At 36.3% G+C, this 27,626-nt stretch overlaps 3 protein-coding genes across 16 annotated transcripts in view; 1 reads left to right on the plus strand and 2 right to left on the minus strand.

Annotated features, from left to right (window-relative positions):
- The window catches only part of CHPT1 (choline phosphotransferase 1), a 20,717-nt gene extending 13,139 nt beyond the window's left edge, over nucleotides 1-7,578 (plus strand). Inside the window, exons 5-9 of one of the 2 annotated variants that reach the window (XM_084519881.1) lie at nucleotides 1,556-1,687; nucleotides 2,081-2,239; nucleotides 3,539-3,664; nucleotides 4,119-4,229; nucleotides 7,407-7,578. In XM_084519881.1, coding sequence (XP_084376007.1) covers nucleotides 1,556-1,687; nucleotides 2,081-2,239; nucleotides 3,539-3,664; nucleotides 4,119-4,229; nucleotides 7,407-7,451 — 573 coding nt within the window. In that variant the 3' untranslated portion in view covers nucleotides 7,452-7,578. The remainder of the gene's footprint in view (nucleotides 1-1,555; nucleotides 1,688-2,080; nucleotides 2,240-3,538; nucleotides 3,665-4,118; nucleotides 4,230-7,406) is intronic. The other variant, XM_084519882.1, reaches the window with a different exon arrangement.
- SYCP3 (synaptonemal complex protein 3) lies at nucleotides 7,303-18,178 on the minus strand. Of its 12 annotated transcripts, none has more exons than XM_084519908.1 (10): nucleotides 16,774-18,178; nucleotides 15,788-15,815; nucleotides 14,489-14,633; nucleotides 12,975-13,050; nucleotides 12,594-12,628; nucleotides 10,839-10,956; nucleotides 9,722-9,821; nucleotides 8,811-8,909; nucleotides 7,628-7,732; nucleotides 7,303-7,486 (listed from the first exon to the last, which is right to left on the minus strand). In XM_084519908.1, the coding sequence occupies exons 3-10, from the start codon at nucleotides 14,616-14,618 to the stop codon at nucleotides 7,433-7,435; spliced, it is 717 nt and encodes a 238-aa protein (XP_084376034.1). In that variant the 5' UTR covers nucleotides 14,619-14,633; nucleotides 15,788-15,815; nucleotides 16,774-18,178; the 3' UTR covers nucleotides 7,303-7,432. The 12 variants fall into 12 exon arrangements, with proteins under 12 accessions (XP_084376034.1, XP_084376028.1, XP_084376032.1 ...); XM_084519902.1 differs by lacking the exon at nucleotides 16,774-18,178 and adding an exon at nucleotides 16,218-16,767; XM_084519906.1 differs by lacking the exon at nucleotides 16,774-18,178 and adding an exon at nucleotides 16,294-16,307.
- A 129-nt stretch (nucleotides 18,179-18,307) lies between these two features.
- Nucleotides 18,308-27,626, minus strand: part of GNPTAB (N-acetylglucosamine-1-phosphate transferase subunits alpha and beta) — a 43,577-nt gene continuing 34,258 nt past the window's right edge. The window contains exons 17-22 of one of the 2 annotated variants that reach the window (XM_084519859.1): nucleotides 26,032-26,117; nucleotides 24,109-24,207; nucleotides 21,937-22,104; nucleotides 20,631-20,721; nucleotides 20,001-20,058; nucleotides 18,308-19,506 (exon numbers count right to left, since the gene is read on the minus strand). In XM_084519859.1, coding sequence (XP_084375985.1) covers nucleotides 20,011-20,058; nucleotides 20,631-20,721; nucleotides 21,937-22,104; nucleotides 24,109-24,207; nucleotides 26,032-26,117 — 492 coding nt within the window. In that variant the 3' untranslated portion in view covers nucleotides 18,308-19,506; nucleotides 20,001-20,010. The remainder of the gene's footprint in view (nucleotides 19,507-20,000; nucleotides 20,059-20,630; nucleotides 20,722-21,936; nucleotides 22,105-24,108; nucleotides 24,208-26,031; nucleotides 26,118-27,626) is intronic. The other variant, XM_084519858.1, reaches the window with a different exon arrangement.

A 27,626-nucleotide genomic window follows, 5' to 3' on the forward strand; every position in this document is an offset into this window, starting at 1 on the left:
ACGTTCTGTTTTGGCTTCTCGTACAAATACAGCTTATATTTACATTGTAGTTAACTTAGGTAAAACTGTGTGACTTCCTAGACACAATTTTAGAGCTGTGTAGAGGAAAAAAGACCCCATCTGCCATATAAACTTCTGATCTTCCACTACTATTCTGTTTGTACTTAAGCTTTTACATGTTTTTCTTTTAGTTTTCCTTTGGGTATTTTATTATAAGACAAACATTTCTGTTCAGCTAAATGATTTATAGGATTACTTTATTGATTCTATTATTTAGGATCAATATTTATTTTTAGAAAGCTTGATTTTAAAATTGAAAGATTAAATGCATTCATCTGTCAAAACTATGAGATGAAGTAATTCAGATTCACATGTAAGTTGAGATGTACTGATTTTTAATGGGTTACGTCAGAGCTGACATAAATGTAAATACCTATATTTAAAGAATTGTTTTCTGTCCAAAACAAACAAACAAACAAAGTTTTCTGTCTGGCTTTTATTTTGATCTTTAATGATACACTTCAGTATGCATCAAAAGTGTATTAGACTAACATCTTCATCTTCTGTAGTATCCTTACTTAGTAATAAATAGTTCTGTTTGGTCATAGGAAACAGAAGAGCTGAGACAATTCCATGGTGTTGATAACCCATGGATATTGATCTAAATATAAACCACCAACTAATTCAAATTAGTTCACCAGTTTGCACAGTCATTAGGAAATGTTTAGATGAACTTTGTTTTCCTCTTCCATCCTGTAAGGTTTTTTTTCTTTGTTTTCAAACAGCATATTTTTGTGTTGCTAAACAAAGTAGGTACATTAAAATTTAAACAGTAGTGAATTATAATTGTTTCTTCTTCCACAGTAAAATCTGTGGTAGTTATGCTGTATCTCAAAACAATCTATGTTCAAAAATATAATCAGTGGTTTCAATTTATTGCTACTTTTTTAATCCTCTGCTACCTTTGGAAGTTTCTTTGAAACTGCAGTTGATTCTGAAGGTAACTGTTTAACTGAATTTTTTATCTGGAGATTATCCTAAATGCAAAGATACAGCATACAAACAACATGCATCAAAACAGAAGGCAGGCAGATGGTGTTTGTGTTTCCTGTGGTTCAGTATTGTTTCAGCCACTGAAATGGAAGGATCTATCCTTCCTGCCCCTCCCATGTCCTGGGGAGGCAGTAGTCTGCGTCAAGTTTTTTGCTTGTAATGTTTTTCAAATGTTTTTACTACATAAGGATATACCGAGGAAGATCTAGCTCAACTTCACAACCAGAACTTGAATACCCAAAAGTTGAGTTTAAACATTCCCAAAAGAAATTTGACATCTTCTAAATAAGGAAACAAATTCCAAATACTGTCTTCCAGAGCTTGTTCCCAGGAAAGCAATAGTTCAAATAAAATGATTGCTTATAAGGTTTCAGTAGCTTTTTTTAATCACTTATTTTCTTAAAAAAACAAACAAACAAACAAACAAAAAAACCAGCAACAACACTCTTACCACACTCTTACCATTGACCTTTACTATCTTTTTCTTGTTTTTCTTGCTAAGGTCCATTTAGTAGGCTTAGAGCTGAAGTTCTTTGCAGTTTTTGGCATACTGTGTGGAACAGCGCTTTCTTTTTTCAATTACTTCCGTGTCATCTTCAGTGGAGGGGTTGGAAAGAATGGATCTACAATAGCAGTAAGTTACGCCCATAATTTGTTGGTCTTCAGATAATCATAAGGGTTTTTATCAGTTTAAGCATGTAAGCAGATAAGGATATGAATTTCACACCTTAATGATACTCATGTGTTGTTTGGAGTGTTTGATGGCTAAAGCAAATACTTCAGTACCTATCTGCTCTCCTCCTGTTCCTGGATTTCTTCCGTCACAGGAACCAGCAGTGACTTTTCTTACAGAATTACGTAAAGGTCATCATAAAGGATGCTAATAGTATTAGCACAATGCAAATGGACTTTCCCTGAGTTTTGACAATGTTAATTACTTTTATTTAGCGGGTGTTGTAATATTTGTAAAACGTTGATCTTACGGTGCGATTGAAGCTGACTAGTTTTCTGTTCCTTTTTATTTCAGGGAACAAGTGTTCTTTCACCAGGCGTCCACATTGGGCTACTTATCACACTGGCTGTTATGATCTATAAGAAATCTGCAACCCAGCTGTTTGAAAAACATCCTTGTCTGTATGTCTTGACATTTGGATTTGTGAATGCTAAAATCTCACAGAAGTTAGTGGTAAGTAATCTTGTTTCAGTCCTAAACATAAACTGCTTCCTGGCTTAACTCTTACTTTCTGAATCAGTGAACATCATGCAAGTTTTCCTGTTCTGCCCTGCCTCCCTATTACCAGTTTCATTATGACCAATACACTGAAATAGACTCAGGCTCCTCCAGAGAGATTATTATATATGATACTGATTTAAAAAAAAAATAAAAATCAATGTATTGGTTAGAAATTTTGGTTTTATTTAGCTTGCTCCTAGAAATAAATTGTAGTTTATACACTGACTTTAACATCAGAAATGCAGTCACTGCTTTAACTAGCAGTGCCATGACTTCTGACTTAATTATAAGACATGAATTTACATCCTTGTTAAAATGAGCAGATAAATGTATCTACCTTTTACCTCTTTTGTAACTAATAACCTTGTCAATGTGTTGAAAAACAACAAAACTAAAACGGGTATTCTGCAGGCTTTCTAGCTAAACAGGAATTCACCTACTTGCCTACATTACTAACTTGGTTCAAGAGAACTCTTGTTAAAAAGACTAAGCATTAAGATTGAACTTGAGGCAATTCATTGATCAAATACCTTGGCTCCTGTGCTCTTCTAGAGGGTCCTTGGGTCTTCTCAAGATGCAGCCATCACTGTATGTCAGCCAGATGCTTCTGAGCAAAGCATGTTTTGCCTTGATGCCTTATGCATAGCTTTGAGGATAGTCTGCTCCAGAGGCAAATCTGTACAAGCAGTGGGGAAAGGCTTTTGCCCTGTTTAGCTCCCCCACTTTTCTGATACTTACTGCAGGTCTTGTTCTTAACTCACTGGAGTAAGGAAACTGCAGTAAAAGCCTCTTTAGCTGTGCCAGGGTGTGAAGCTGGATGGAGACGTTCCAGTACAGCACTTAAAAAGTAAGAGCAGGGAACCCAGTCAAATAGCTAAAATGCACGGAGATAGATGTAATTAACTGTATTACAAAAGAACACTGAAGGACCTTTGTACTGATTTTTTACATAGTCAAGATATACTGATTATTGAAATAACTGATAGCACTCATTAAAGTGCTACATATTGATTGAGTAACCTGGAAAAAGGTTATTTGGCCCTTAAAATAAAGCCTGTCAGAGCAGCAGGCTCTGGAGCATTTGTGAAGCCCTTGGCCTGTCTTCTGCTTGTTTCCCAAAGGCCCCTTTGGAGCAGGCAGCTGATGGGTGAGGACATCGTGCTTTCTCGCAACTCAGGTGGAAGCTTTCTGGTAGATACAGTGATGTTGCAGTAGTGCATGCTGTGGGTTGTGTTGTTTATTTTTAAATAGGTGGCTCACATGACAAAAAGCGAGATCTGTCTTCAAGACACTGCATTTATTGGGCCAGGACTTCTGTTTTTGGACCAGTACTTCAACAGTTTCATTGATGAATATATTGTTCTATGGATAGCACTGGTAAGCATTTTGCTTTGTATTTTTCATGTGGTGCATATTTAAAGGAATGGATTGAGAACTGTTTCTGACATTCTGCTCTGCCATTTTGGACTTGCTCAATTTCACCTGCCATTGTGGGAGGAATGCCAGGATACTGTGTAAATACATATTTTGGGAGCTAGCTGGCTTTCTTTCCTTGGAACGGAGATCTGGAAGTAAAATGACAGATCTCTCTTCTAATTATGCTTTAATTCAGGTGGTTTGTTTAAAGCTACTCTGCTAACTGTAGACTAACCTTGTTTGTCAAATTTTGGTAAGCACTTAGTGCTGTTTGTTTTTCTTCTTCTAAAGTAGACTACTGTATATCGTAATGCTAACATGCTTCCTAAAATTGGGTATATTCTGATCAAAGCATAGCTGGAATAGCTTTGAAAAATACTTGTTTTTAACCTGTTCCATTTTTGTTTTTTTGAAGTTCATATCCTTGTTTGATATGCTGAGATATGCCACTGCTGTATGCCTACAGATCGCTGCTCATCTTCATATACATGTCTTCAGAATTTCATCTCATCAAGCTCCTGAACAGGTTCAAAACCATAATGACTGATTAAATAGGTCAAGGAGAAGAAAAGCAGTTAGGGGAATGTTGAATGAAGCAGCCTCTCTTTTTGAGAAGACAGCTTAAGCTTTTCAATAAACTAGTGTTGGGAGAAAGCTCATACTATTTCAGATATTACCAGATGTTAGAATTACTAAATACAAAGTCGTGCAGATTCTATTGTGATTAATACTTTTGAACCAGGATCTACTTCCCCCTATGTTCTAGATATTGCAGCTGTTACTTTACAATCGAAACTTTTGTTGTTTCCTGTTAGGTAACCTTAATAATGTTCTGGTCTGGGGAATGTAAATTGCAAACCACGGTGCTACCAACCAGAATTCTAAGAGGAGTTTCACTTTTTCTTAGACCAAGTGACTAATCTTCTAGCATTAGTTTCTAAAGTCTTCTGCTGTGAAGTGGTAGTAAGAGGCATCAGTGAATACAGTTCGGCATTGTCAAAGCTGCTAAAGTGAGGCATCCATGAGGTAAAACTAGTAATGTTTTGGTATTATGATGGAGGAAGTATGGAACAGGGAAACTACCCTCTACTCCAAAATACTGTTGTGAGTGCCTATAGGATTCATGCAGTCTCTGGTCTCTAAGTATATAACCTGCTGTTACTAAATAACAGTTGTAGCTTGGTTATTTTTTTTCCAAGTACAGTTTCTGGTTTTGTGGCCGTAATAAGGTTTGCCTCCTTGTGCTCCATTATCTAGACTGTAGGTAGCTGGGTACTGTGAGGACACTGGCTTTACCTACCTTAATTTATGTCTGTGAAACTGCACAAGTTGAATGAATCAGTTCTTTGACAAACTTTAGTGACTGTTTAACTGTGACAATGCAACCTACTTATGTATAATTAATTCCCTCTGAAGTATGTTTGCTACTGCTGTATTAATTTACCTTGTAATCCATCTTGTAACTACCACTGTACTTTATCCAAACAAAACTGCAAGGAACTAAAATCCACTGCATAGTAAAACTCTCCAAAAGAGACAGTCAGGCCTAGTATCAGCCTTTCTTCTTTTCATTAGCAAAAAGCTGAAGAAAAGTAGCTTCTTGTCTGTGCTAGTAAATCACACTTTGCACACAAATGCAGCTTAAGCTCAAGCTCCTTCAAAGAGGTGATATGTGAATACTATTTTTGTAAAAAAGCTGTTGAACGTAAGTGTTCGTTACCACTTTTATTTGCTGCCATGTAGCTGAGCTGTAAGTTCATAAATACCTTCCTGAACTGTACAATAAAGAATGCTATAATTTGTTTTAAAAATATTACTGCTGCAGCTTCCTAGCTGCTACATGTTAATCCAAGAAGACTGCCTGAGGTGTTCAAAGAAGTTCAAAAGTGGGGAAAAAAATGTACATTTCTGTCTAAGAAGGAAATAGTGACATATCAGAGGGATATTTGTACAAGTTACTGCCAAAGGAGCAGCATGCCAATTAAATATAGATTAGGAGTTCAGTCCTTTCCAGATGAGCCCTACTGTTCCTGTTCAAGGCTGGGAAAGACACAGCATCTACACCTGAACTTAACCTAAATGCAGGTCATGGCTAAATAAAAGGGAAAATGGTGAAGGCCAGGTCAGTTTGTCTGAATGCTATAAAAAAGTTAATCACCTGGTAAAAGCACATGCATAGGCAACTTTTTAGAATGAGAAGGTTTGGTTCCCCTGAAACCTCAAAAATGTAGTGTAGTAAAAGGAATAAGTGCTTTTAAAGATATGACAGAAGTAAAGAAATTAAATGATAGGAAACTACTGCAGAAATCAGAAAAAAAATAATAGTAACAAATAACCTAGTACTGAAGATTGGAAGCAAAAACTGTTAAACTGTATTTTGTGGCATCATCTAGACATCCTTAAATACTGAACCTGAGCACCACTGCTCAAATTAGCAGCAGTAGTTACCTGATTCCCACCACGCCCATACTACCTCATACATCATTCTAGCAATGTAATTTCTGTGTTTGCTCTGTCTGAGTCCTGTCAGACACAGAACAAAACAGCTCCATACAGGCTACTTGCTCAACTTCAGTTGCAAGCTAACTCACAGAAAATTTAGCTATCCCTAATCTGCCTCCCCAAACCTATGAACTGTCATCAGATAACTGGATTCTGCAGGAGAAGAAGCTGTATGGACTGCTTTTGAAATACATTGTTATAAAATCACCACATTTGCATGTATGGGTGGCTTTTGTGTTATCTACGATTATGTTCAGTCTAACAACTAAGTATTTTAGGAACTGCCTAATTTGTAAAAGTGGATATTTGGACATAATGGCTTGCTATAAAAACAAACTGCACACAGGCTAGTCTGGCTGTTTAATTTGTACTGATTGACTGTAATGAGATACATGAAAGATAAATGCTTTATCCTTAAATCAGGCCTCCCTGAACTGCTAATCATTTGAAATTGCAAAAATTACTATTCCATCTCAAGCCTTTTAATAGCTTGTACCAAATAAGTGAGCTAGATTACTTCAGCAGTGGTCTACAAGAAATTCATAACAATGTTTAATTAAGCTTACTTTAGCAGATGTCATGTAAAGCTGTGGTATTAAGCTCATTGTGCAACTAAAGAAACCTACATTTGGACAAATAACAGTTAATCAATCTTACTGGTACAAAGATATTACAATGCCTGTACTGATAAAAGGCCTAACGATTTAATTTACTATAATACACATCACTAAACAATCTTACATGAGCTATGTCATAGTCTATGAACCTTTATAACTGCTGACAGCTCAGGAGGCTAGATGTTGAAACTACGAAAATCTTGAATCTGTAGCCTTTGAAAAAGGCTTCTATTTGTAGTGCACCAATGTATAAAGTTATTATATAAGACTTAGGGAACACATTTTTCATCAATTCTACCTGTTTGAATTTGGCATTATAGAAAGTGATACAATGCAAACAGTCCAATGCTGTTGAAAGTGCATATTAAGTAGTTAAAGATTGGACAGACAGGAAATTAGTTCTGGGTTTGCTACCTCTCCCCCCTCCCCAAAGTAATAAATTTCCCAATATGCCTTCTCAAAAGATTATCAGACATAAGGTTAGAACAATCCATTAAAGCATTTAATGGGAACTTTAAAACATTTAAATCATCTCAAGGTAACTTCTCTACGGCTAATGCCTATACTTGTATCATGTTACTTAGGTACAAGTTGTTTCTCCATTGAGCCATCAGAATAACATGGACTGAAGAGACTTGCGAACAGTTGCCATCTCCTGCTGTTGCTGTTACAAGAAAAGGAGATAATACTGAACAAATGCCAAACCAATGATTCCTTAATCTAATTAAATGAATGTCAAATGACTTCTTTACAGAATGTTCTATTTTTGTATTTAACTTAAGTTCTTCGTAAACCTGATACTTACAGTGTCCATCATAATCTTCTTCTGCAACATAGCCATTTCTTTGCGAAGTTCATTTTGTGCACCAGCTAGAAGATTTTCATTGGTTTTCTCTAGTTCTTCCATGCTCTGCAGTTAAGGATAATCTTAATTCAAAACTGCTTGATGTCTCAGGGTTAATTTAAACAAACAAACAATTTTTCAGACTAAGTTCAATTTTTATGGCAGCAGTGATAATCACAGATGAATTTTGTCATGAACTTGAAAGAGAAATTCTATAGGACTTTGTGCTCCACTCCACATTACTGTTTAAAAAATATGCACGTGGCAAAGGAAACAGTCCTTTCCACTCAGCATCTGGGAGGTCCCAGCTGATATCCTGCATTTCAATATGCATAAGGGTTCTACAAGAAGAGATTAGACACATACCTGTCAGGAATGATAGGGGTACAGTTTAATATTATGACAACCTTAGAAACTTGACATAAGGCCTATAGAAAATGTTGAATTTGCTCCTCTTTGCACACTACACTCCAAATAAGCTAAGGTAAAGCTCACTGGTTATCTTCCCTTTTGCACATACAGTTATGCCTAACTAATGTACATAGCTGCCTTTTCTTTAGCTTGTATTTAAAGTTAAGCTGATTTGAGGCTTGTTTTCTTTTTTACCTGTTGATATTCTCTCAGGAGAAAATTCATAGTAATACAGTTTTTCATCTTTGATGAAGACATTGTTGACATTTTGAAATGGTTATTATTAAGATTTCTGTAATATCCTCTGCAAATTTCAACCATTTTAAACTAAGCATTGAAAAATAAATTTAAAATAGAGTGGCTCTGCGTGACTTGGAAAAAAACAGATACCACAAATAAAAAATTTCAAAACGGGGCCAGTTAGGAAATGACTCAAATAGAAATTAAGGCTTGTTAGAAAGTGCCAGACTTTACCCCATGTACCAGTACATGCTGGGGGCTGCCCAACTGGAAAGCAGCTCCACAGAAAAGGACCTGGGGGTCCTGCCAGAAGCGTGCCCTTGTGGCAAAAATATCTGAGTGTCCCAGGCTGCTTTAGCATGAATATTTACGCAAAGCTGTTGTTTTCCTTAAGCGAACCTTAAGTCTGTATTTTGTAAAGGCTGAACTAATACAGCCTTCCTAAGCGATGTGGTATGGATCAGCTGCCTTGTAAGAAGAAAATTTACTGTACCTTCAAGAATTGCTCATACAGTTGTTTAATGGTTTTCAGTCTCTGGCTTTGAACTACTCTTGCCTGTTGAAAAACTTTTTGTTGCTGACGAAACATGTTCTGAAGAAAAAAAAATAAATCATGTTATTAGTTTACCAAAAGTGCTTTGACAGCAAAACTGATGCCGTTTGTCAGAATCAAAAATTCTGCCTTCACTGGCAGTCTGGGTCCTACAATGTAGATCCCTGCCTGGGGAGGTATCCTTGTTCTTGGTAATAAAAGAAAGACTGAAGACTGGATTAAGCCTTGAGTTGTCCCCTGAGGTCCTTTCCAACCTGAATTTTTCTCTGTGGGATCCTGAGGGCTGCTAGCCAACACAGTTCTTGAGTATCCCAGGGAAATGTACTGACTAGGGAAAAGCACAACTTGCAAACATTCTGGGAGTACAAATACAGCAATAGTATGTGTTTAAATTTCACTGTGTAGCTTCTATCCCCTTTAGACATCAAATTATGCATTTGTGGTACAGAGGCATACTTTTAAGCAATGCCATGCTTAAGGACAACTACTTTCCTGTGTTCCTTTGTCTCTTTACCCAAAGTCTATGGGTGCACAGATTCAACACATCTGGTTCTCCATAACCATCTAGGCTTTTCTCAAGCCATGTTCTGACTCAGTGCATCATTTACTCCCATCTATAAACTTGAAATAAAGCACTGCACCCCTCTCCACTTTGAAATATATCCCAAAACTTAAACATTTACGGTTTAAGAACCACCAAACCTGAGTGAATTTTTTGATCAAGAGATATGTGTGTAAGGTATTTTTATTTTATTTTATTTTAAATTTCTGCACTTTCACATGGGTGTCTGAACAACACTATTCACTCCTTGTGATTATACTGTGAAACAATTCCTGTGCTGGAAACCCACCGCAAGTTTTTCTTCCTGTTCCTCTGCTTTCTGCACATCTACATCCCATTGCTGAAATAAAGTCACGAACTGCTGGGAGAAATCATGATTGAGCTTCTGCCTATAAACAGACACTAGCTGTAAGTATTACAAATGCTGTGAAGAAAGATAAGGTTCTGTGCACATGGAATGGAATAAAAGGAGCTGGCATAGATAAAGATGCTATTATGAATCAAGTCCTAACCTACTGTATGTTTTGAAAAAATTATCATTCAATACGTATACTTTTTTTTCCCCTAACTGAATGTAAATTATATACATATGAAGAGACAGCACTCATATACAAAATTCAGGTTAAAAAATTATAAAACCAAACGACTTTTTAACAGAGAATGTTAGCTTTTCTGAGATTTACTTTTTGTTTTGTTTTGTTTTTTATCCCATTACAGATCTTGGATTTAACACAAGGCATTTATAATGAAAAATCGATCAGCTCATTCATTAGTTCATTATGCTTTAGTTTCTCTGTGTAAATTCACGTTTTGTTAATGCAAGTTTCAAAAATATATATAAAAACAAAAAGTTGCAAGTGTTGCAGACTTTCAGTTTTATCTGTCTCCTTTTTCAATTTTGCTCTGCTTCTAGTATCAGATGTAGTAACTACGTATGCCTTAAAAGGTAAGGTAATATTAATTCAGATGAATCTAATCTCCAGTATGAAAATTACTTTCTTTCCTAACCAAAAGGTGTAAAACTTTTCCTAAGCAAATACATTTTCAAATACAAAGTTTGAAATTAAATGAGAGAAAAAAACAGTTTTGAAAGACAAGAATCACTGAAGTAATTTTCTGTAACAACAACATTAAAAAAAGAAAGAAGTGAAATCAGTTGTATAAGGTATTTACTCTCAAAATTCCAAACTTTAAACTTCATTCAAAAGAGAAAGTGTTATGCTAAAATGTTACTGACAGTTTAACCCAAGAGGACAGAATTTGAGGTTACAGAAAAAGGGACCGCAGTCGGTGTTTAACTACTAGATTACTACTGCTATTTAACTGTAAGAAGATGAATCAACTCAGAGCTGTGATGCAAAAAAGAATATGACTTCACAGGTTTAAAAAACAATGGTAAATGTTACCTTTGCTCCTGCTGTGTTTTCCAGACATGTTCAATTTTCTGGTTACTGGTTTTGAGTGAAGCTTTCGTATACATTTCTAATCTTTTCCTCTTAGCTAAGAGAGCTTTGTTAATGTCAGCTAGAATGAAAGAATATTTAGAAATGAAGCATACCAACATTTGTTGTGCATTTTCTTAAAGATGCTGATGACCTTATATGCTTTGGAAAAGCAAATGAGGTGTGTTCTAATAGGAAGAAGCAGTTATATCACATTTCACAGATTTCAGAAATAAATTAGAGGTAGCATGGGATTACTATCACTGTCCATATATTGAATGACTGAATGACAAACTGTTTCTCATACTTCAGAAAGACTCCTTAAGTACTTTTTAAGAAATATTTGGGTTAATGTCTGTTAGTATGTCAATTTCATTTTAATTTATCTTTGGAGATTAACAAACAAGGCACAGCTAGTTTAAGATTAAGACAGGAATTGCTTTTCCTTTCCATTGTAGGTTTCAGGAAACATCTGTCAAATCTGTCTCTCTAACTTGGTGAGGCATCTGCTTCTGCTAATGCCAACCCTATTATTTTTGAGCTCTGTTTCTTTAAATTTCCATCTTTTTTTTTTTTTTTTTTTTTTTTTAAGTCCTCAATAACAAGCAATCCCAGCTTTTAAAATTAGACTTTGAAATTCTTCTCCTGTCTAGATTGCTAGATCTACAATAGCATACTAACGTACACCTTAACTGCGCAAATTCTTAATTCATGAACTAATAAATTCCGTGAGCTCTTTCACCTTAAGCTTTACATGCAAACAATGACTGTGCACAGCATTTTCATACACATACAAGAATCAACCACCTATTGAGTAAGCAACACTGGCATTAAGATGTTTTCCCTTCTTTCCACTCCTTTTTGATGCTTTGGTTCCACTATCTGTGAAGTGTATTACAAATTCTTTGCAGGTGAAATGTGCTTTTTCTCTAATCTGTCAGCTAGCTAGAATTCAACTCGACACTTTGAATTTTAAGCAAAGCCATCTGAGGATTTCATTTCACTATGGCTTAATTAAATCAAGTAGGCAACGTGAATAAATCTCTCATCACTAGATGACTGGCATTACCCTCGTTGTTTGGCTCTGCTACAAACTTTGTACTCCTCTTCCTGACTGCAGAAATTCTCATTTCTACAGATTCCCTATCCTCTAGATTCCTGAAGATTCATAGTACAAGCTTCTCTCTAGTTCAGTCTTTTCACAACTACAGGCTGCAGCTGTTCCTTACCATGAATTTGATTTTTTTTTTTCCTGTTTATCTGCTTATCTTCATATTTACATGCCCCTAATTTCTCACTCCTGTCTTGCACTCCCCGGTCTCTTTTGTTTCACCGTAACAAATTATTTAAGTAAGAACAACAGCTTTCTAACTCACAGTCTCTTCTCTCTGCCATATAATTACCACCTCTTAAACTGCATCTTGAAGTGGGAACTGATAATCAAAAGCACTCATGCTTCTTTCCCTATTTCATGTATAATTAGTTTAGACCAATACTTTTCACTCTCTTTATATGCAGTTATTCCCTTCTCTCTTTCCATCTGGTCCATTTAGATGTATTAAATATTAGCTCTTTTCTGAAAACTGACTGTAACCAATGCTACAAATACTGGCTATTTTATGCAAATCTCAGAAGTTATTTTATGGTAACGGATTACTGTCAATTCTGTATGTTAAATTCTAGTTATTTTTCAACGTATTACAATGTAAACGTACTTACCTCCAAATCTCTCCAGCATATTCTGTACTTCACCCCTAAAAAATAGTTTAAAAACTTTTTTTGACCATTTCCACTTTGGAATAAGACCTAATATGTAGGCTTAAAACTAATTTTATTCATGTGCCTGATAGTTTAAGCAATGATAAAGCTGCTACTGTTTTACAAAATAAAAAAAAATAACACTTACTCCTCTTCACTTCCTGCAAGAGTTCTCTTTCTAGACTAATTTCTTGATGTTCAAAAAGTTTACTACAATCTATTAACTTACTCCCCAATAAAAAGGCAGTATTAGGCCTTTAAAGGGTCCTGAATGAAGCATACTGACTAACTGAACAAAATGTCTACTTAAGACTCACTTATTTTGAAAAAAGACATTCTTACCCGACATCATCTGGAACCACATGAGTAGTCACCAAAGGTCTTTTCTTGCCATGCTTCTCCATTACTGGTGTTTCACCTTAATGTAAATTTCAGAAAGATTAACAAAAATATATTTTTTATATTTTACATATACAGCTCCCAAAATTTTGAATGTGAAGAGTTGATAGATGGTGATGAATTCTACAAGACTAGATTTGAGTTGGCCCTGCCTTGAGTTCCTTGAGGATGGTCTCAACCAGTTTTTCAGTCCACTACTACACAAATACCCCCAACTCACAATAAAACAACCATTAGAAAGCTAAAGATAATCTAAAAATTGAAAAGCCAATCTGCAAGAATTTAAACGTCCTGTGACCGTTAAAGTAGCAAAACCACAGACAAGTATATATGTTCTTTCAAAATAAATTAATAAATCCTTGGTTGACAGATTTCCATTACTGAAGGGGAGGGTTGGCTTGGGGGGAATCAAGCCAATTCAAGACAGAAACATAGGGTACCCAAAATATGAAACAATACAAATTTAACAAATAAAACTATGTACTGTTTGAAATCAGTATGCATTAGCGCTGTCCTGAAAACAACAGACATTTCTATAGCATAAAGTTGCTCAGATATCCTTACAGAAATTCGGTTGGCAGATTATATAAATTAAAAGTGATTCTCCCCAGTTCCACATTTTGCAAACCCTCTCATTCAAGAAGTTGTAGGAATGTACATTTTGATCCATATAGTAAATAACATAAATCTGATAGCCATTCCTATTTAAAGTTTAGAACACACTGACTAGACTTGTCAGATGTTTCACAGAAAGCAGCATAGCAAAACTCAGTGGAAATACTCCTGATGCTGGTTTCATCATTTGCCCCCACACTGCAGTATCTCATTGAAACGAAGTAAAGGATTTAGTCTGGACAACTGAAGAAGGGGAGAAACAGAGAGAAAAAAAGCCCAGACATGACTGCTGAAAGACAACATCCATCAGTTGATGAATTACAACTATTTTTTAAGCTAAGTCCACTCTCCATGACACTCCCTCAAAATTAAACGAAGTCTTTGGTTGACTTCTATTCTTTTTCCTCAGAGCTGGCTCTACCTCTTCCATTCTTCTGTGCAGTCTTCCTAAGTATTCTTAAACCTCCCAGCGTAAGACTCCTACTAACCTATCCGACCTCACTCAACACAAGTGAGCAGAGCTTTTCTCTTCTGTCCTGATCCCATGGCATTATATGCAGCCAGGTGATAGAAGAAGATGGCATTAAAATAAGGTAACAAAATAAGGTAACAAGATTCTACTCTATTGCAGGCGTTACCTCTAAGTTTAAGACCTAACTGGGTACCACACAGAGCTATTCTGATGTGTTCTCTTACCAGTCAATCAACACCATGCAATAGGAGGCTGTCACAAACATAAGGAACCATGCTTGCTCAGGCACTTGCTAACACATGATATATTCTCATCTATTTATAGTTAGAAATACCATAAACTTTTTTTAAAAAAATAATAATGTAAGCACCTTCTCTAATATCTTCCTCTGATCCACTCAGCTCTTTTCCTTCCTCTGGAAAGTCATAGGGAGGTATCGCTTGATCCTCCTGTGCTGGTTTACCAGCTTTTCCTGAATGCTTTCTTCCCGATGGTGCCATAATGAGATTTTCTTCCTATTGAAACATAGCACTGAAACATAACTTTTCCCACAGGAAGATGAATGTGTTTTCATATTTACATTGATTTGTTTGTTATTTACACCCCTGTAACAATCTCCACCTGTAAGGACAAGAAGCAGTCAAACTGTTATATTTTTGAGGTACGTCACAGGATTAACCATCAGTGTGCTTTTAAGAACAGGGTCAAAAATAGCAGGGCTAGTGGGATCATACTTTCGTATGTTGAAAAGTAAACTATGCTCTTAAGAAAGTGCTCTTAAGGTGCCTGTCTGCTCAGTTTCCATGTTTATTTTATGTTTTATCAGATTTGATACCAGATTCCCAAAGAGCTACACTAATATCTTGTCCTGCAAAATACATAAGCGATAAAAGATGAAAAACAATCTGGTTCTATAACCCATGCTATGCTAGACAGACAAATAAACACACACATGTAGTTTTTAAAAATCCTGGTCACTTTTCACTTTCTGAATTAGCTTTATTATTAGCCATTACATCTCTTTATGTGTTTCTGATGTAGCTTGCATATTTGTGTTTCTACATATACACTTTAAAAAAAAACACACTTTAATATCACTTATTTTTATATAGTATGTGTATTATTTTACAAGTATTTATGGAGTATGTATTTATTTAGAAGAGAATAATTGTAGCCATTAAATGTGAGAATGATAAAAGCAAGCCTTTTCCTTAGCACTTCATCATGAGATACACCAAGGTAACAGAAAATAGCAGGATACAGTATCCTTACTGCAGTATTTCTTCTCTTATCTTCCCCTGATAGGAGGTACAAAGCCTTTCAATATAAATTTAAAATGACATATAATTTTAAAAATCCTTAAATCCTTAGTTTTAAAAACACATCTGATCGTGCTGCCAAAGAAAAATACATATATAAAAAATCCCTCTTCAACTTTAAACTGCATGAAAATATACTTACTAACACATATTTTATCTTGCATACCAACATGTACTTCACTGAAAAATCAGTGTGCAAAGCACAAACTCCCCAATTCCTCTAGAAACCTTAAAACAGCCTTGCAACCCCACACAGCTTTCGCCCATCTTGTGTAGCTCCTTGCTTTAGCTGATGCAAATATTCCCAAACCACAGATGCAGATTTAATGCTCTTTTTCAGAGGAACTCACCTCCTTATTTCTCCCTGCACAAAAAGACCTGAAAAAAGTGTTAGTTGAGTGAGTCTCACGTTCACGTGTGGGGCATTTTACCAGGTGAACCCACCTGCTTCCACCACAGCCTTGGTGCCCTGGGAGGAAACCACAGTGGCCTCAAAGGCTGAGGGGCACGATGGTGTCCCAGCCCCGGCCGTTACTCCCCACCTCACCACCCTTCCCCATCGCCATCCCCATGCCACTGGCGGGTCCCTTTCCAGCTCACTCCACCTCACGCGGCGGGGACCCCTTCCCACTCCCTCCACCTCACAAGGAGGGGACCCCCCGGCGGCAGGGGTCACCTCACGCCCTCCCTCGCTCCCTCAGGCGAGCAGGCAGCCTGCTGAGCCTCGACCCCTCGCCCCCGGGGCCACAGCTCCCCCGTTATCCCCTCGCGGCCCCTCACGCTCCCTCCCCGGGCCGATGGCGGCGGCTGCTGAGACGCGGCCCCACCTCAGCGCCCCCTCCCTCACCCCACTCACCAGAAAAGGGCGGGAAAAATGGGCGGGAAGGGGCAGACGGCCGGGGCGCGGCCATGGCTGCTGAGGCGGCGCTGAAGGAGGTGGGAGGCGGCCCAGCTCCGGCCGCTTTTCCTTTGGTTAGAAACGGCTTCCAGCTCCCCCTCGGGCAACAAAATGCCCACTAAACATTTTGTTGTGGTGTATGTAGTCCAGGGCATGACGGCTTAGGAGGATTTTTCAGTAAGTGAATCCAAACGGGTAGTAGTTCTCTAGCCAACTTAATTCAACGAATTACATGCTTTGTTTCAGATTTTTTTCTACTGTTCTCACATGATCTTCTGTCCTCCTAAGTGATTTATTTTGTTCGTTACTTACCAAATATAAATAAAAAATCCTAGAAATATTTTAAGTTTGTCTCATCCTTACCCTCAGCAACTTCAGAAGTCTTACCTGTTGGCATTTCCATAACTGAGCTTAAGCTTTTTCCAATATTGTACTTACACTGTGCCTGGCTGGAGCGGAGTTAACTTTCTTCACAGCAGCCTGGATGATGTTGTACTCCATGACTGCTGACTGAAACAGCACTGGTAACACATGGTAGATTCAACTGTGCAGAACCCAGGCATCCTGTTACCCTCTGTGTCCCCACAGCAAGGAGACACAGCAGACCTGAAGAGTTATCCCGTGCCCTGTAACATCGTGCTCTGCAATAAAAGCTGGGGGTATAGTCTCTCCAACACAGATGATCCTCAGAGTGGCTGGGGCTGCCTGTGGGAGTTGGTGAGCAAACCCTTTCAGCTGGGTTTTTTGTTTCTTACGAAACACACACCCTTCGCTTATTACTGTCTTTTTCTTGACCCACAAGTGTTTCTTTCTTTGACTCTTCCAATCCTCTCCCCCATTCCTGCTGGAGGGAGAGCAAGCACCTGGGTGAGCAATTTGTTGCTATCCCATTGGAATCCTGTTCACCTGTTATCTTGCTTTGCTTGCTTGTTTTCTTTTTACATCTAACATGCTCACAAATGTTAGCTGTGATTTTCAGTGGATACTTGTCAGAAAGTTAATCCAACATCTTTTGGACATTTTCGCTTTAGTTAAATGAAATGCTGTATCTCTACTTTCAAATTTTGCTTAAACAAAAAGGCCTTGCCTGACCTATGTATGCAAACTGTTTTATTTGTACATCACTTCATCAAGAAGACGGCCTTAAAATTTCAACCCTTTTTCTCCCAATTAATTTGATTAGAATGGCAAATATTAAAAAAAAAAATAAATCCTAATAAAACTTGAAAAAGTGAAAGTATCAAAGCTTTCTTGTATTTCTTGAAAGTTCTCGTTTTTTCCTAGTCTGAAGTAGAATCACAGAATCACCTAGATTAGAAAAGTCCTTCAAGATCACTAAGTCCAACCATCAATCTGACATACTGAGCTACATCACTAAACTACGTCCCCTTAGTGCTGTGCCCACATTTCTTAAGTACCTCCAGGGATAGCGACTCCACTTCTCTGGGCAGTCCATTTCAATGCTTAAGCACCCTCTCAATAAAGAAGTTCTTTCTAAAGTGCAGTCTAAACCTCCCCTGACACAACTTGAGGCCATTTCCTCACATCCTATCACTTGTTACCTGAGAAAATAGACTGACACCCGCCTTGCCTCCTTTCAGGTAATTGTAGAGTGATGAAGTCTCCCCTCTGCCTCCTCTACTAAATAACTCCAGACTCCAGACTAAATAACCCCTTCAAAACACTTGTTTTCCAGTCCCTTGGCCAGCTGTGAATTAAACTACATATTTATATGTTTCAGCATTATATATAATGTTATATATCTTGCTAGCAATGTACAAGCGTGATTGCATCTTTACAATGCTCAAAAATTTGATTCTACTTTGAGAATCCACTCATGCATCAAATATTATTAAAATTATTACTTATGGACATTTAAGAAAATAAGAACTTGTAACGCAGGGCTTTATAAACATTAATGGCTAATTTATCAAAATGAGTGAATTTGTCTACTTTAAAACAGAAACAGACAAACCTTTTACCATATTTTAGTTGATTTCAAAGCAAACAAGTATCTTACAATACATATGCACATACATTTTGTACATCTGATTACAAAAAAAACACTAATGCATTCTTTGAATACTGCTAGTACAATGAAGATATGCCACTGAAAATTTGTGCTTGAAAACGTACAGTATCTTTTCCCACATAAAATCATACTAGTCTGATGTCTCAAGACAAATACAGGGCCAAATCCCATGAAATTTAAAAACACCAAAGCTTCATTTGTCAGTATAAATTTTGTTTTCTGAAGTGAAACATTTCTCCCACACATTGCTACATTAAAACAGTTAACCATTCATATAGAGAGGCACTTTTGCTTTTATATTTACAATGCTTGTAAAATATTATACCTTAATCACTTCCATTTGATTAAAACCCTCTCTTTGTAATCAAGAAACAGCATCATTGTATTCTTTGGAATATAATACACCAGATAAGATATAAAGTAACTTCAAAATAATAATTAATTGTTCTGATACTGTATATTTTAATTAGATTGCATTTATTCCAAATCCCAATTAAATACTACAAATAACGTTGTGAATTGTCACTGTGCTTTAAAGAATGCCAACATCATTAAGGGTAGACTAAAGGTAAATGACAAGTTACATAATTCCCTTCGTTTTCCCATAGGGCTAAAAAAAAAAAAAAAAAAAAAAAAGCAGCAATGACAGAAATTTGCAAAATGTTTCGGAATGCAAGATCAAGTACCTGTTGAGCTCATCCCAAACAACTTTGCCTTCTAACATTATATCTAGTTGGCAACATACACTGCAATAAATGCAGCTACATTCTTTAGGTAACCCTTTTTATAAAAAAGGATAACATGGCCATGAACTAATGTTTGTAAAGTAAGATCAGTTGAAATCTGCCTATGCAGGTTTCCTGCAATGTTTGTTTTGCTTCCTGTCACAGCTCCAGCAGCTTGTATATCACGGAGTACTGCAGAGATCATAACTGTAGATGCATGATTTTTTTTCTTCATACCACCTTCGTTAAATATCAAACCATAAAAAGACACTTATGAAAGAGATTTTGAATGCTTATCACATCTTGAGGTAGACTGATCTCCAAAATAAAGCTCTTCTACACTTTTATTCGTTCATGACCATCTTCCTTTTGGATCCTTCTCCTTGGAAAAATCTTTCGTTTAAGTGCAATTAGCTGAGAAGAGGAAAGAAAATACAATATTTAGTTCTCTGCTGGGCTAGAGGTGTGCAGCTGGTCAGCCTTTCATCCTAGAAACCATAGAAACTGTACCGTCCATGGTAATTCAGTCACTACTGTCCATTCTTTTTTTTTTTCCCCCACTGCATAGGAAGTTATTCAAATGCATCTATTAGGCATAGGCACTTGCACTGTACTTCTCAATAACCAGAATACAAGCAGAAAGTGAGAGATACGGTATACCTATATTCTGATTATTTTAAAGTTAATTTGTGTATGTAATATAAAACCAGGCTACATTCTGTTTCTGAAAGGTCAATGCAAAGCTGGCAGTATTTACATACCTAGCTGTCCTACTGAGCTGAATACTCCCTTCCAAAATAAACTTACTATGCAGGGGGAGTTTTTAATGTATGCAGAAGGCTGAAAATTAAGGGAAAGATTCATGCAAAAAGTTACAGGCGGAGGAAAAAAAAATGTCAAAAGCCAACCTTTTAAGAATTACACCCTCTTCATCAGACCACGGAAAGGGTTACTTAAGGCCCCAACCTGCAAAGAATTACCCATATGATTTGTTCAATTGGCTCCCTCCATGTTTAGCAGGATTAATCATGTTTAAGAAAATGATTTTATGCTTGCAGAATGGGAGTTTTTTCTTTGTGTCTGATTCAAAGCATTTTGAATTCAATAGGAGTCCTCATTGTTACTTAGGAATTAGATTTGGATTAGGCACCTACAATACCTTACTCAGAACTAGAGTGGTGATACTACTCAAGTTTTCTTCCTATTGGCTTACTTGCACTATTGACAACGTGTGTTAATAGACCAAGATTTTCAGAAAATTACTGATTGTGAAGTTCCAAATTTAGCACATTTATGATGTTTTTGACCATCACAAAACAGCTGACAAGGGAACACAATTCTCCTCCCCCCAGGTACGACTATTTTCCATGAATGTCGACATGACAACTTAAAAATTGAAGCAACCTAATCAGTAGTCATGTATCATCCTTATTTCTTTTATGAAGGAAAAACCCTAGCTATTCCATTAAAAATACATTTTATATTATCTTGAAGGTACAGCGGTGTATTAGATGTTAAAGATTTGATAAAATTTTTACCTGTTCAGCAAAAAATGAGATGACTGTAAATACAATAAGTGTTACTAGAACGCAGTGGGTCCAGAATTTGAGCTTGTCTCTGTATGCCCTCCTGCAGAAAGATGGAAACAGAAAGACAATTGCATATATTCTAAATCAGATATAAACTTTAAAGACTTTCCATGAAATAGACAAAGAAAATAAATATGGTTATTTCTCTCTTAACTTGTGTTATAAAAAGCAAAACATTTACTGTATACGGCTCAAGTTCTGCATATCTTTTGCTTTTAGTATTATCTTGAACCTACTGTTAGCCTTGAGCTATTATGGGTGTTGGTTATGTTGGAACCAATGCAAAAACCAAAATTGAACACCATACAAGAAAAAGGTGGAAAACTCATCTGAAGCTAAAAATGGATTTCCACCAGCACTTCAGCAGGCTTTAAACCAATCTGGTAGAAATCTGCTTTGACCACAAACAAGTCAAAATACAGTGTTCTTGTGAAGCTAACAACATCCTGGTGGTTGTCCTCAAAAACAGAGACAATGATATGTCTACAGCTCCAGCCCAAGTTTCTACAGCTAACTGCTGAAGTCAGTTTGCAGGGCTTGTAGCACTACAATCGCACCCATTCTTCTCACCTACAACCCTTCTGATTCCTTCTACAGGTCCTCTAGTATTTTCTCATCTGTCATGAACAGCTGTTTCCCATAGTTTGCTGATCAGGAACAAAATTACTGTCTTGTCTCATTTTTATCACTATACCTTCCAACCTTTTGCTTGTATTCTATAATCAACTTTCCCAATTTCTAAGTTAAAATATTATTTATAGAATGGGAAGAGGTAAACGCACATGGAAATTTCACACATTATGTAAAAATGTGAAAGAGGTACATGTATCTTCTCTGATAATTATCCAGCTGATTATTTCTGCCAACATTTCTCACTACAGTCACTTAGTGAGAACTGGTACCACCAGAATTTATATTGCCTCTTTGCAATACACATTCCAAATATTACTTAAATAAATAAATAAAAAAGCCAGAAGCCCTGATTGCTCTTATTAAAAAAAAAATAATAATAATTTAAAAGCCTACACCTTTTTATTTGAAATAAGTTACAGACAATCAATGAAATGTTAGACTCAGAAAAACAGGAAAACACTAATCCTGCTAACATTAAATTTTAATCCATTTAAATCTTTCCATATCATCTTCATCTGTAACTCCTTCATGACAATATTGGGAAAAAAGGGCTTGTATCACTATGTCCCATAATTACATGCCAGTACAATAGAATAACTTGAAGAGAACCTGTGTAGCATACCATTCTTGGAGCTCATGCATGTGAAGGAAACGATTTCGATATTCTCTTGGCAGTTCAAATTGGGAAGGTATAGGAAACATTGATTCATAAAAATCCCTAAGCACTGCTTTCACCGTCTGTGCATCCTTGTGATTGTGATCAATATTGTCATTTAGGCAAACGAATTTTCTAGAAAAGAAAAATGCGTTGTTAGCGTATTTCCTTTAATAAAACGAAGAACGCAAACAGAAACCTTTTAAACAAAATTTATAAGAGTACCCTTTTAAAACCAAATTGATACATTTGATACTGTTAACTACATTCTTTATTATTGCATTATTTTAAGTTAATTTGATTTCAATTCAGGGGGCACCAAGGCTGACAGTGAATCAACACCTCTGAGGAATGCAGTAACAAGCTATGGGTCTCTCTCTTCTATTCACATATAATGCTGCCATCTAACGGGCACTAATATGCATCATCCCCAAACCTACCACTAGATACAGACAGCAAATTAGAAGGCTGGGATTATGATTTCAATAAGAGCTTTGTAGTTTTAAATAAGTTATCATGAGTAAAGTACCTTAAATAATAAACTGTAGAAGGTAGATATAATAATATTAACAATTAAGTATATGTTCTATATTCTTCAGAGAAACTTATCATAAAAAACATTAGAAGACTGTACAGAAGACAAAGTTTTGTTCCTAGGCTTTAAGTTATTGTGAACACAACATAAAATGGGCATATCACAGACCTAAAGCTGAACTCATATAATAAGCCAAAATACAGACAACAAGAACCTGGATAGTGTTTATATGGAAATCACTGTGACAAAATAAATAGGTTCCAAATAATGCTTCTTGGAGAGTTATTTCTCTCAAAAGAAACTCACAAGTATTTACGTTACTGAAAATTACTGAAACTAAACCAGCAGCTAGTATGCTAGACTGCTATGTCCCGTTGGCTGCTCTGACTGAGTGCTTGCTGACAAAAATTCCCTTTCCCACATATGGACAGGGTTATGTGCTTTATTTATATTGTGAGATACGAGACCTTTACATTTTCCCCAGAGGGTGAAATAATATCTGATGACATATGCCTTGTAATTGCTAACCTTTGTAAAGAAGTGGTTCTGGTCAGCTGCATTCTCTATAGCATGGTGTGCCCTTTCAAAGAGCAGAGCAAAGTTCAGGCTTCCTCCATGAAACTGGAAATGAGTAGAACTCTGCAGCACAAGAATTTGCCTACAGAGGGCATTACCGCTGTTCCTCAAACTGTAATGAATCTGGCACAATTGGTAACCCTGCTTTAGGCAATTACATGCAGGGAACAGTCATTCATTCAAATTGCCATATCTGAGAAAAACAAAATATGCCTCCCATCTTCAAAGAACAGCCGGCTGTATCTATGCTATCAAGTAGCTATGCTATGCAGAGCATCTGGTTATGGCAACCAGATGTCTATGCTGTACGTGTTTGGAGGGTTTACTCTGGACTATCCCTGCCTGGTTCCCGTGAACTGGCAGCTCATTAGCCACAGGAATGCAGTAGCTGCACTAGACCCGAGTCTGCTCTCAGAATCGGGTATCCACGTGCTTCTCCACTGCAATGTAAAGAAACAAGAGGACTAACCTCTAGCTTTGGATCATTTCTCATCAAATATAAACAAACAAACAAACAAACAAACCTCTTGTGACATTGTAACAGAGCACAAAATCATAGTGGATATGCAAAACAGATTTTGCAATAAAATCGTCCATGCTTAAGTGTTATTTTTATAATAACACTTTAAACATATTTAAACATACATATAAACACATAAATAATTTAAACATAAAGCAGATCAAAATTTTCACTCCTTCAATATAAATTTGCCTGCAGCATAAACTATATAAACTCTAGAATTACAAAAATGAAAGCCTCAGAAATAGTTGAAGTTTTTCAATACAACTTCAAAGGTTCTAGACATATAAAAATGTAATAGAAAACAATTGGATAACCCCCAGCATAAAAGAGAAAACAGCCACTTCTGTTAAATAGAAAACAACGAGAAGTATTTTGATTAGAATTGATCTTGCTCTGTAACACAGCATAGAAATACACTGCAATAAATGACTTACAATACACAAACAGTTGAAGCAGAAAATGAAAACAAATCCCAAAACGTCATACAAATCGAGAAACAGGATACCTGGGATTTTTTCGTATGTCATCCAGCTGACCAACTACATGAGACACATTTGTGCGAATCATTTTGAAGGCAATTTCCTCTTCTCCCATGATTTCAAACCTTATTGTAAAAAAAAAAAAATATTATCTATACATTACTAAAGCAGCCTCTAGTCAGGTTCAATAAGTATTATTATTTGAAGAACTTATTTCTAATCTGACTGTCCAAAACATTAGAATTTGACTTCTATCAATGTGTTTACATTTTTCAGCTAATGCTCTCGCACAGAGTCACTTTCCAATAGATTTATTAGTAGCCTATTCTAGACTGAACAATTTTAATACACACTTAATAACCAAATTGTTTTGGCATAGTAATAAAGTTTTGGGAATAATAATGAATCTGAAGGTAGACCTTATGCTACATTTCCTTATTTTTTTTATTTTAAATTTACTACTGTAATTTAAAATTACACTACAGACAAGAAAAAATACATTATTTTCCAATCACTGGCCCCAGAAAAAACCTTCAAGTTACAAAAGCGTATATAAAACTACAATCTTAAATACAAATGCAAGCCTTCCTCACCCACCTACCTACTCATTACCCAGCTTACAGACAAAACAATGAGCTGTATACGACATGCAGAAATATTGCATCTCTGAACGATGTCCCCAGTGTGGAAAAGCACTTGCCCCCGTTTAGCAGTCTTACTAGAGGTACCATACTTATTTTTCATGTGGAGGTGTACATGCACCTACCGCATCTTAATGTTCATACAAGAAAATATACTGCCTGTTTGTGAAGTCTCATGTGAGAAAGAATTCTACCTACAAAGCTCACCACATTAATAATGCAATTATTTAATATTAAAGCTTAAGAACCACATGTACCTTAAGCTGATTTATATCATTAAGCACAGCAAATCCTTACCCCTGCCTCAACATTATTCAATCTCATTTGTTGTGTCAGCTTTGCAGTTTCATTGTAAACTCTCCTGGGAAGGGAATTATTTATAAAGCATACAGCACAGCTTGAGGTACTGTGAATGCGTGTGTAACAGTGCCCCAAAGCTGCCCTAAGCGATATCTGTAACTTTCCTTCATCCTACAGAACTGCTTGACTTTGTAACCACTCCTGGGGCAAAGCCACATCCTTCAGAGAAGCTCTACCACTCTGCCCATCCAACACCGCTGGTGAGGCAGTGGGCAGGACACAGCTGTCAGCTCCATGCCAGCAAACAGCCTCAGCATCACTTCATTGGTTTGCCGTTTTCAGATAGCACAGATCTGCCTGAACCTATGTCTCAGGAAGATCTGCTCAAATACGATTATTCAAACAAACCTAAGTCAAGTCACGGTTTGTTCTGCTCTTTCCAAAAGGGGACGGGAACCATTTTGTTTTACCCGTCCCAACCTGTCACTTCTCTACCTTGCAAGAAAAGTGCAAGGTAGTTAGAGATAAAATGCTTTCCTTTTTTTTTTTTTTTTTTTTTTAAATAAGAACAAACAAACAAAAAAAAACACACAAAAATCTAAACCACTTCTGTAGAGGAAACAAGGACAAAGAAGATTTACAATTTAAAATTTCTAAGTATGAGAAACTCTTACCACCCTTCTATGCTGCTCTAACTGCCCTCACTAAATGTATATACTTGATTAATATAGTTATTATTATAGGTTGTTATAGCTGTCTAAAGATAGTCCAGCTTCTTACTGTTGTACTACAGAGTTGGGATCTGGCCCAAGGTTTAGCATGGAAATCTTTAGCCTACTAAAGCTATGGAAAAAAAATCCCACAATCTTACACAATGAAAGAGACGTGAATAGTTAGCAGTGTGCTTCTTCAGTTCCGCTGTTAAACCTTAGACGGTACCTTAAAATAAAGATTCACAAATCTTCCTATTGTTCTATGAAAGTTGCTTTTCACAGGACTGTAACATACCTATATTTGTTTTTGTCCTTGTATGCCTTACGAATTCTGTCAGTCACAGGTTTGCAATTAGTTACTAGGTTTTTAGTTACTGGAGGCTGGAAAAAAACATTGTTTAGAATATAATTTAATAAAGAATAGAATCTGTTATAACAGAATACACTGTAGAAAATTTATACCACAGCTATGGAGACCTGTGTATTGCTTTCATTCCAGAAGAGTAAAACATATTGTTTCTTCATTATCTTTTGACGTAAACAATACTTACACAAACCAATAATGAAAAATATATGAAAAATACACTTTTTTGGCAAAAGTATTGCAACTTCTAGATTTCATCCTCAATACAATATTCAGAAATTGTAGCTCATTTGACAGCTGTTTTAACATTCTTCTGGTGGAAGTCACCACTAACATGGAGTATGCCAGGCATACTCCACAGAACAGATGATACACATTAGCCTTATTTATATTATTAACCTATGTTGAAACAATTCTGGGAAATAAAAATCCATGTTCTCAAGGGATATTTCTATGGTACTAGATTCAGTCCTATAAATTTGTCTGTTGCAGACAACAGGAAGAAAAATTGTGTTTATGTTTAGCACAGAGGTCTAATTTTGTGACTATATGAACTGATTTGAACTGATAAAATTAGTATATTAGACATTAGTGCTTAAATGAATAATATTTTATTAACTCAACAAGAAGATTTAATCTGACATCGTTCCCAGAGACTTATTTTTAACCCTGTCCTAAAACAAATTCACAGCAACCATCCTTTATTAATACTCCTTAAAGTTTTCACTTCAGAGAATTTTGTAGCTGAATTCAGAGTCATAAAGAGGTAAAATGAAGTAAGGTTGTACTGGATGTAATGTCCTCGGATTTTACAAAATTTCAAAATCCACACTTTAATTTTTTTCAAATCAGACTGTCAGAATGATTTTACATAGAGTTTTGCTGAAACGTAGACTTAGGGGCAAGATAGGTGTCCAGTGTAATAAAAAACAATAAATTTAGCATATATCAATAGTCAACACTCCATATACATTTACCTGCACTAACATTGTAGATCTCTGCACTCTGGTTTGCATGATGGGGATTGACAATGCTCTTACTACCCAACAGCTCATGACCTGTACTGATCAATTTTTTTATTTTTCTTCCCCTTTGGTACAGTATTGGTTTTGACCAATAAAACATCGGGTCATCGATTTAGGAAAGTTCATGCACACATTTTTTCAGAAGCATAGACTGATGCAGGAATTCAATTCTGTTTGCAAAAGAAATTTAGGAATCTAGAATATTTAGATCTGACACTAATACCTAAATTCCCACAGATTTCAGTAGAATTTAACAACCAAAATAGGAATTAAGGACATAAATCCTTAATGAACATCTAGTCCTGAGCCTTCAATTTTTGAAGGTTAAAAGGAATTACCCAGAAGCCTTTCAGTTAGAAAGACTGACTGAAGATATTCCTCCGATGATATTTATTTTAACGCACAGAATGTCATTCAAGCAGATTTATCAAGAAGTTCTAGTTAGAGAGGTATTGAGCACACTATCTTTTGGGTTTACACTAGTGAATTTTCTTAATAAGG

Source organism: Aythya ferina (genome assembly GCF_964211825.1).
Source record: "Aythya ferina genome assembly, chromosome: 1".
In the NCBI taxonomy this organism is placed as follows: domain Eukaryota; kingdom Metazoa; phylum Chordata; class Aves; order Anseriformes; family Anatidae; genus Aythya; species Aythya ferina.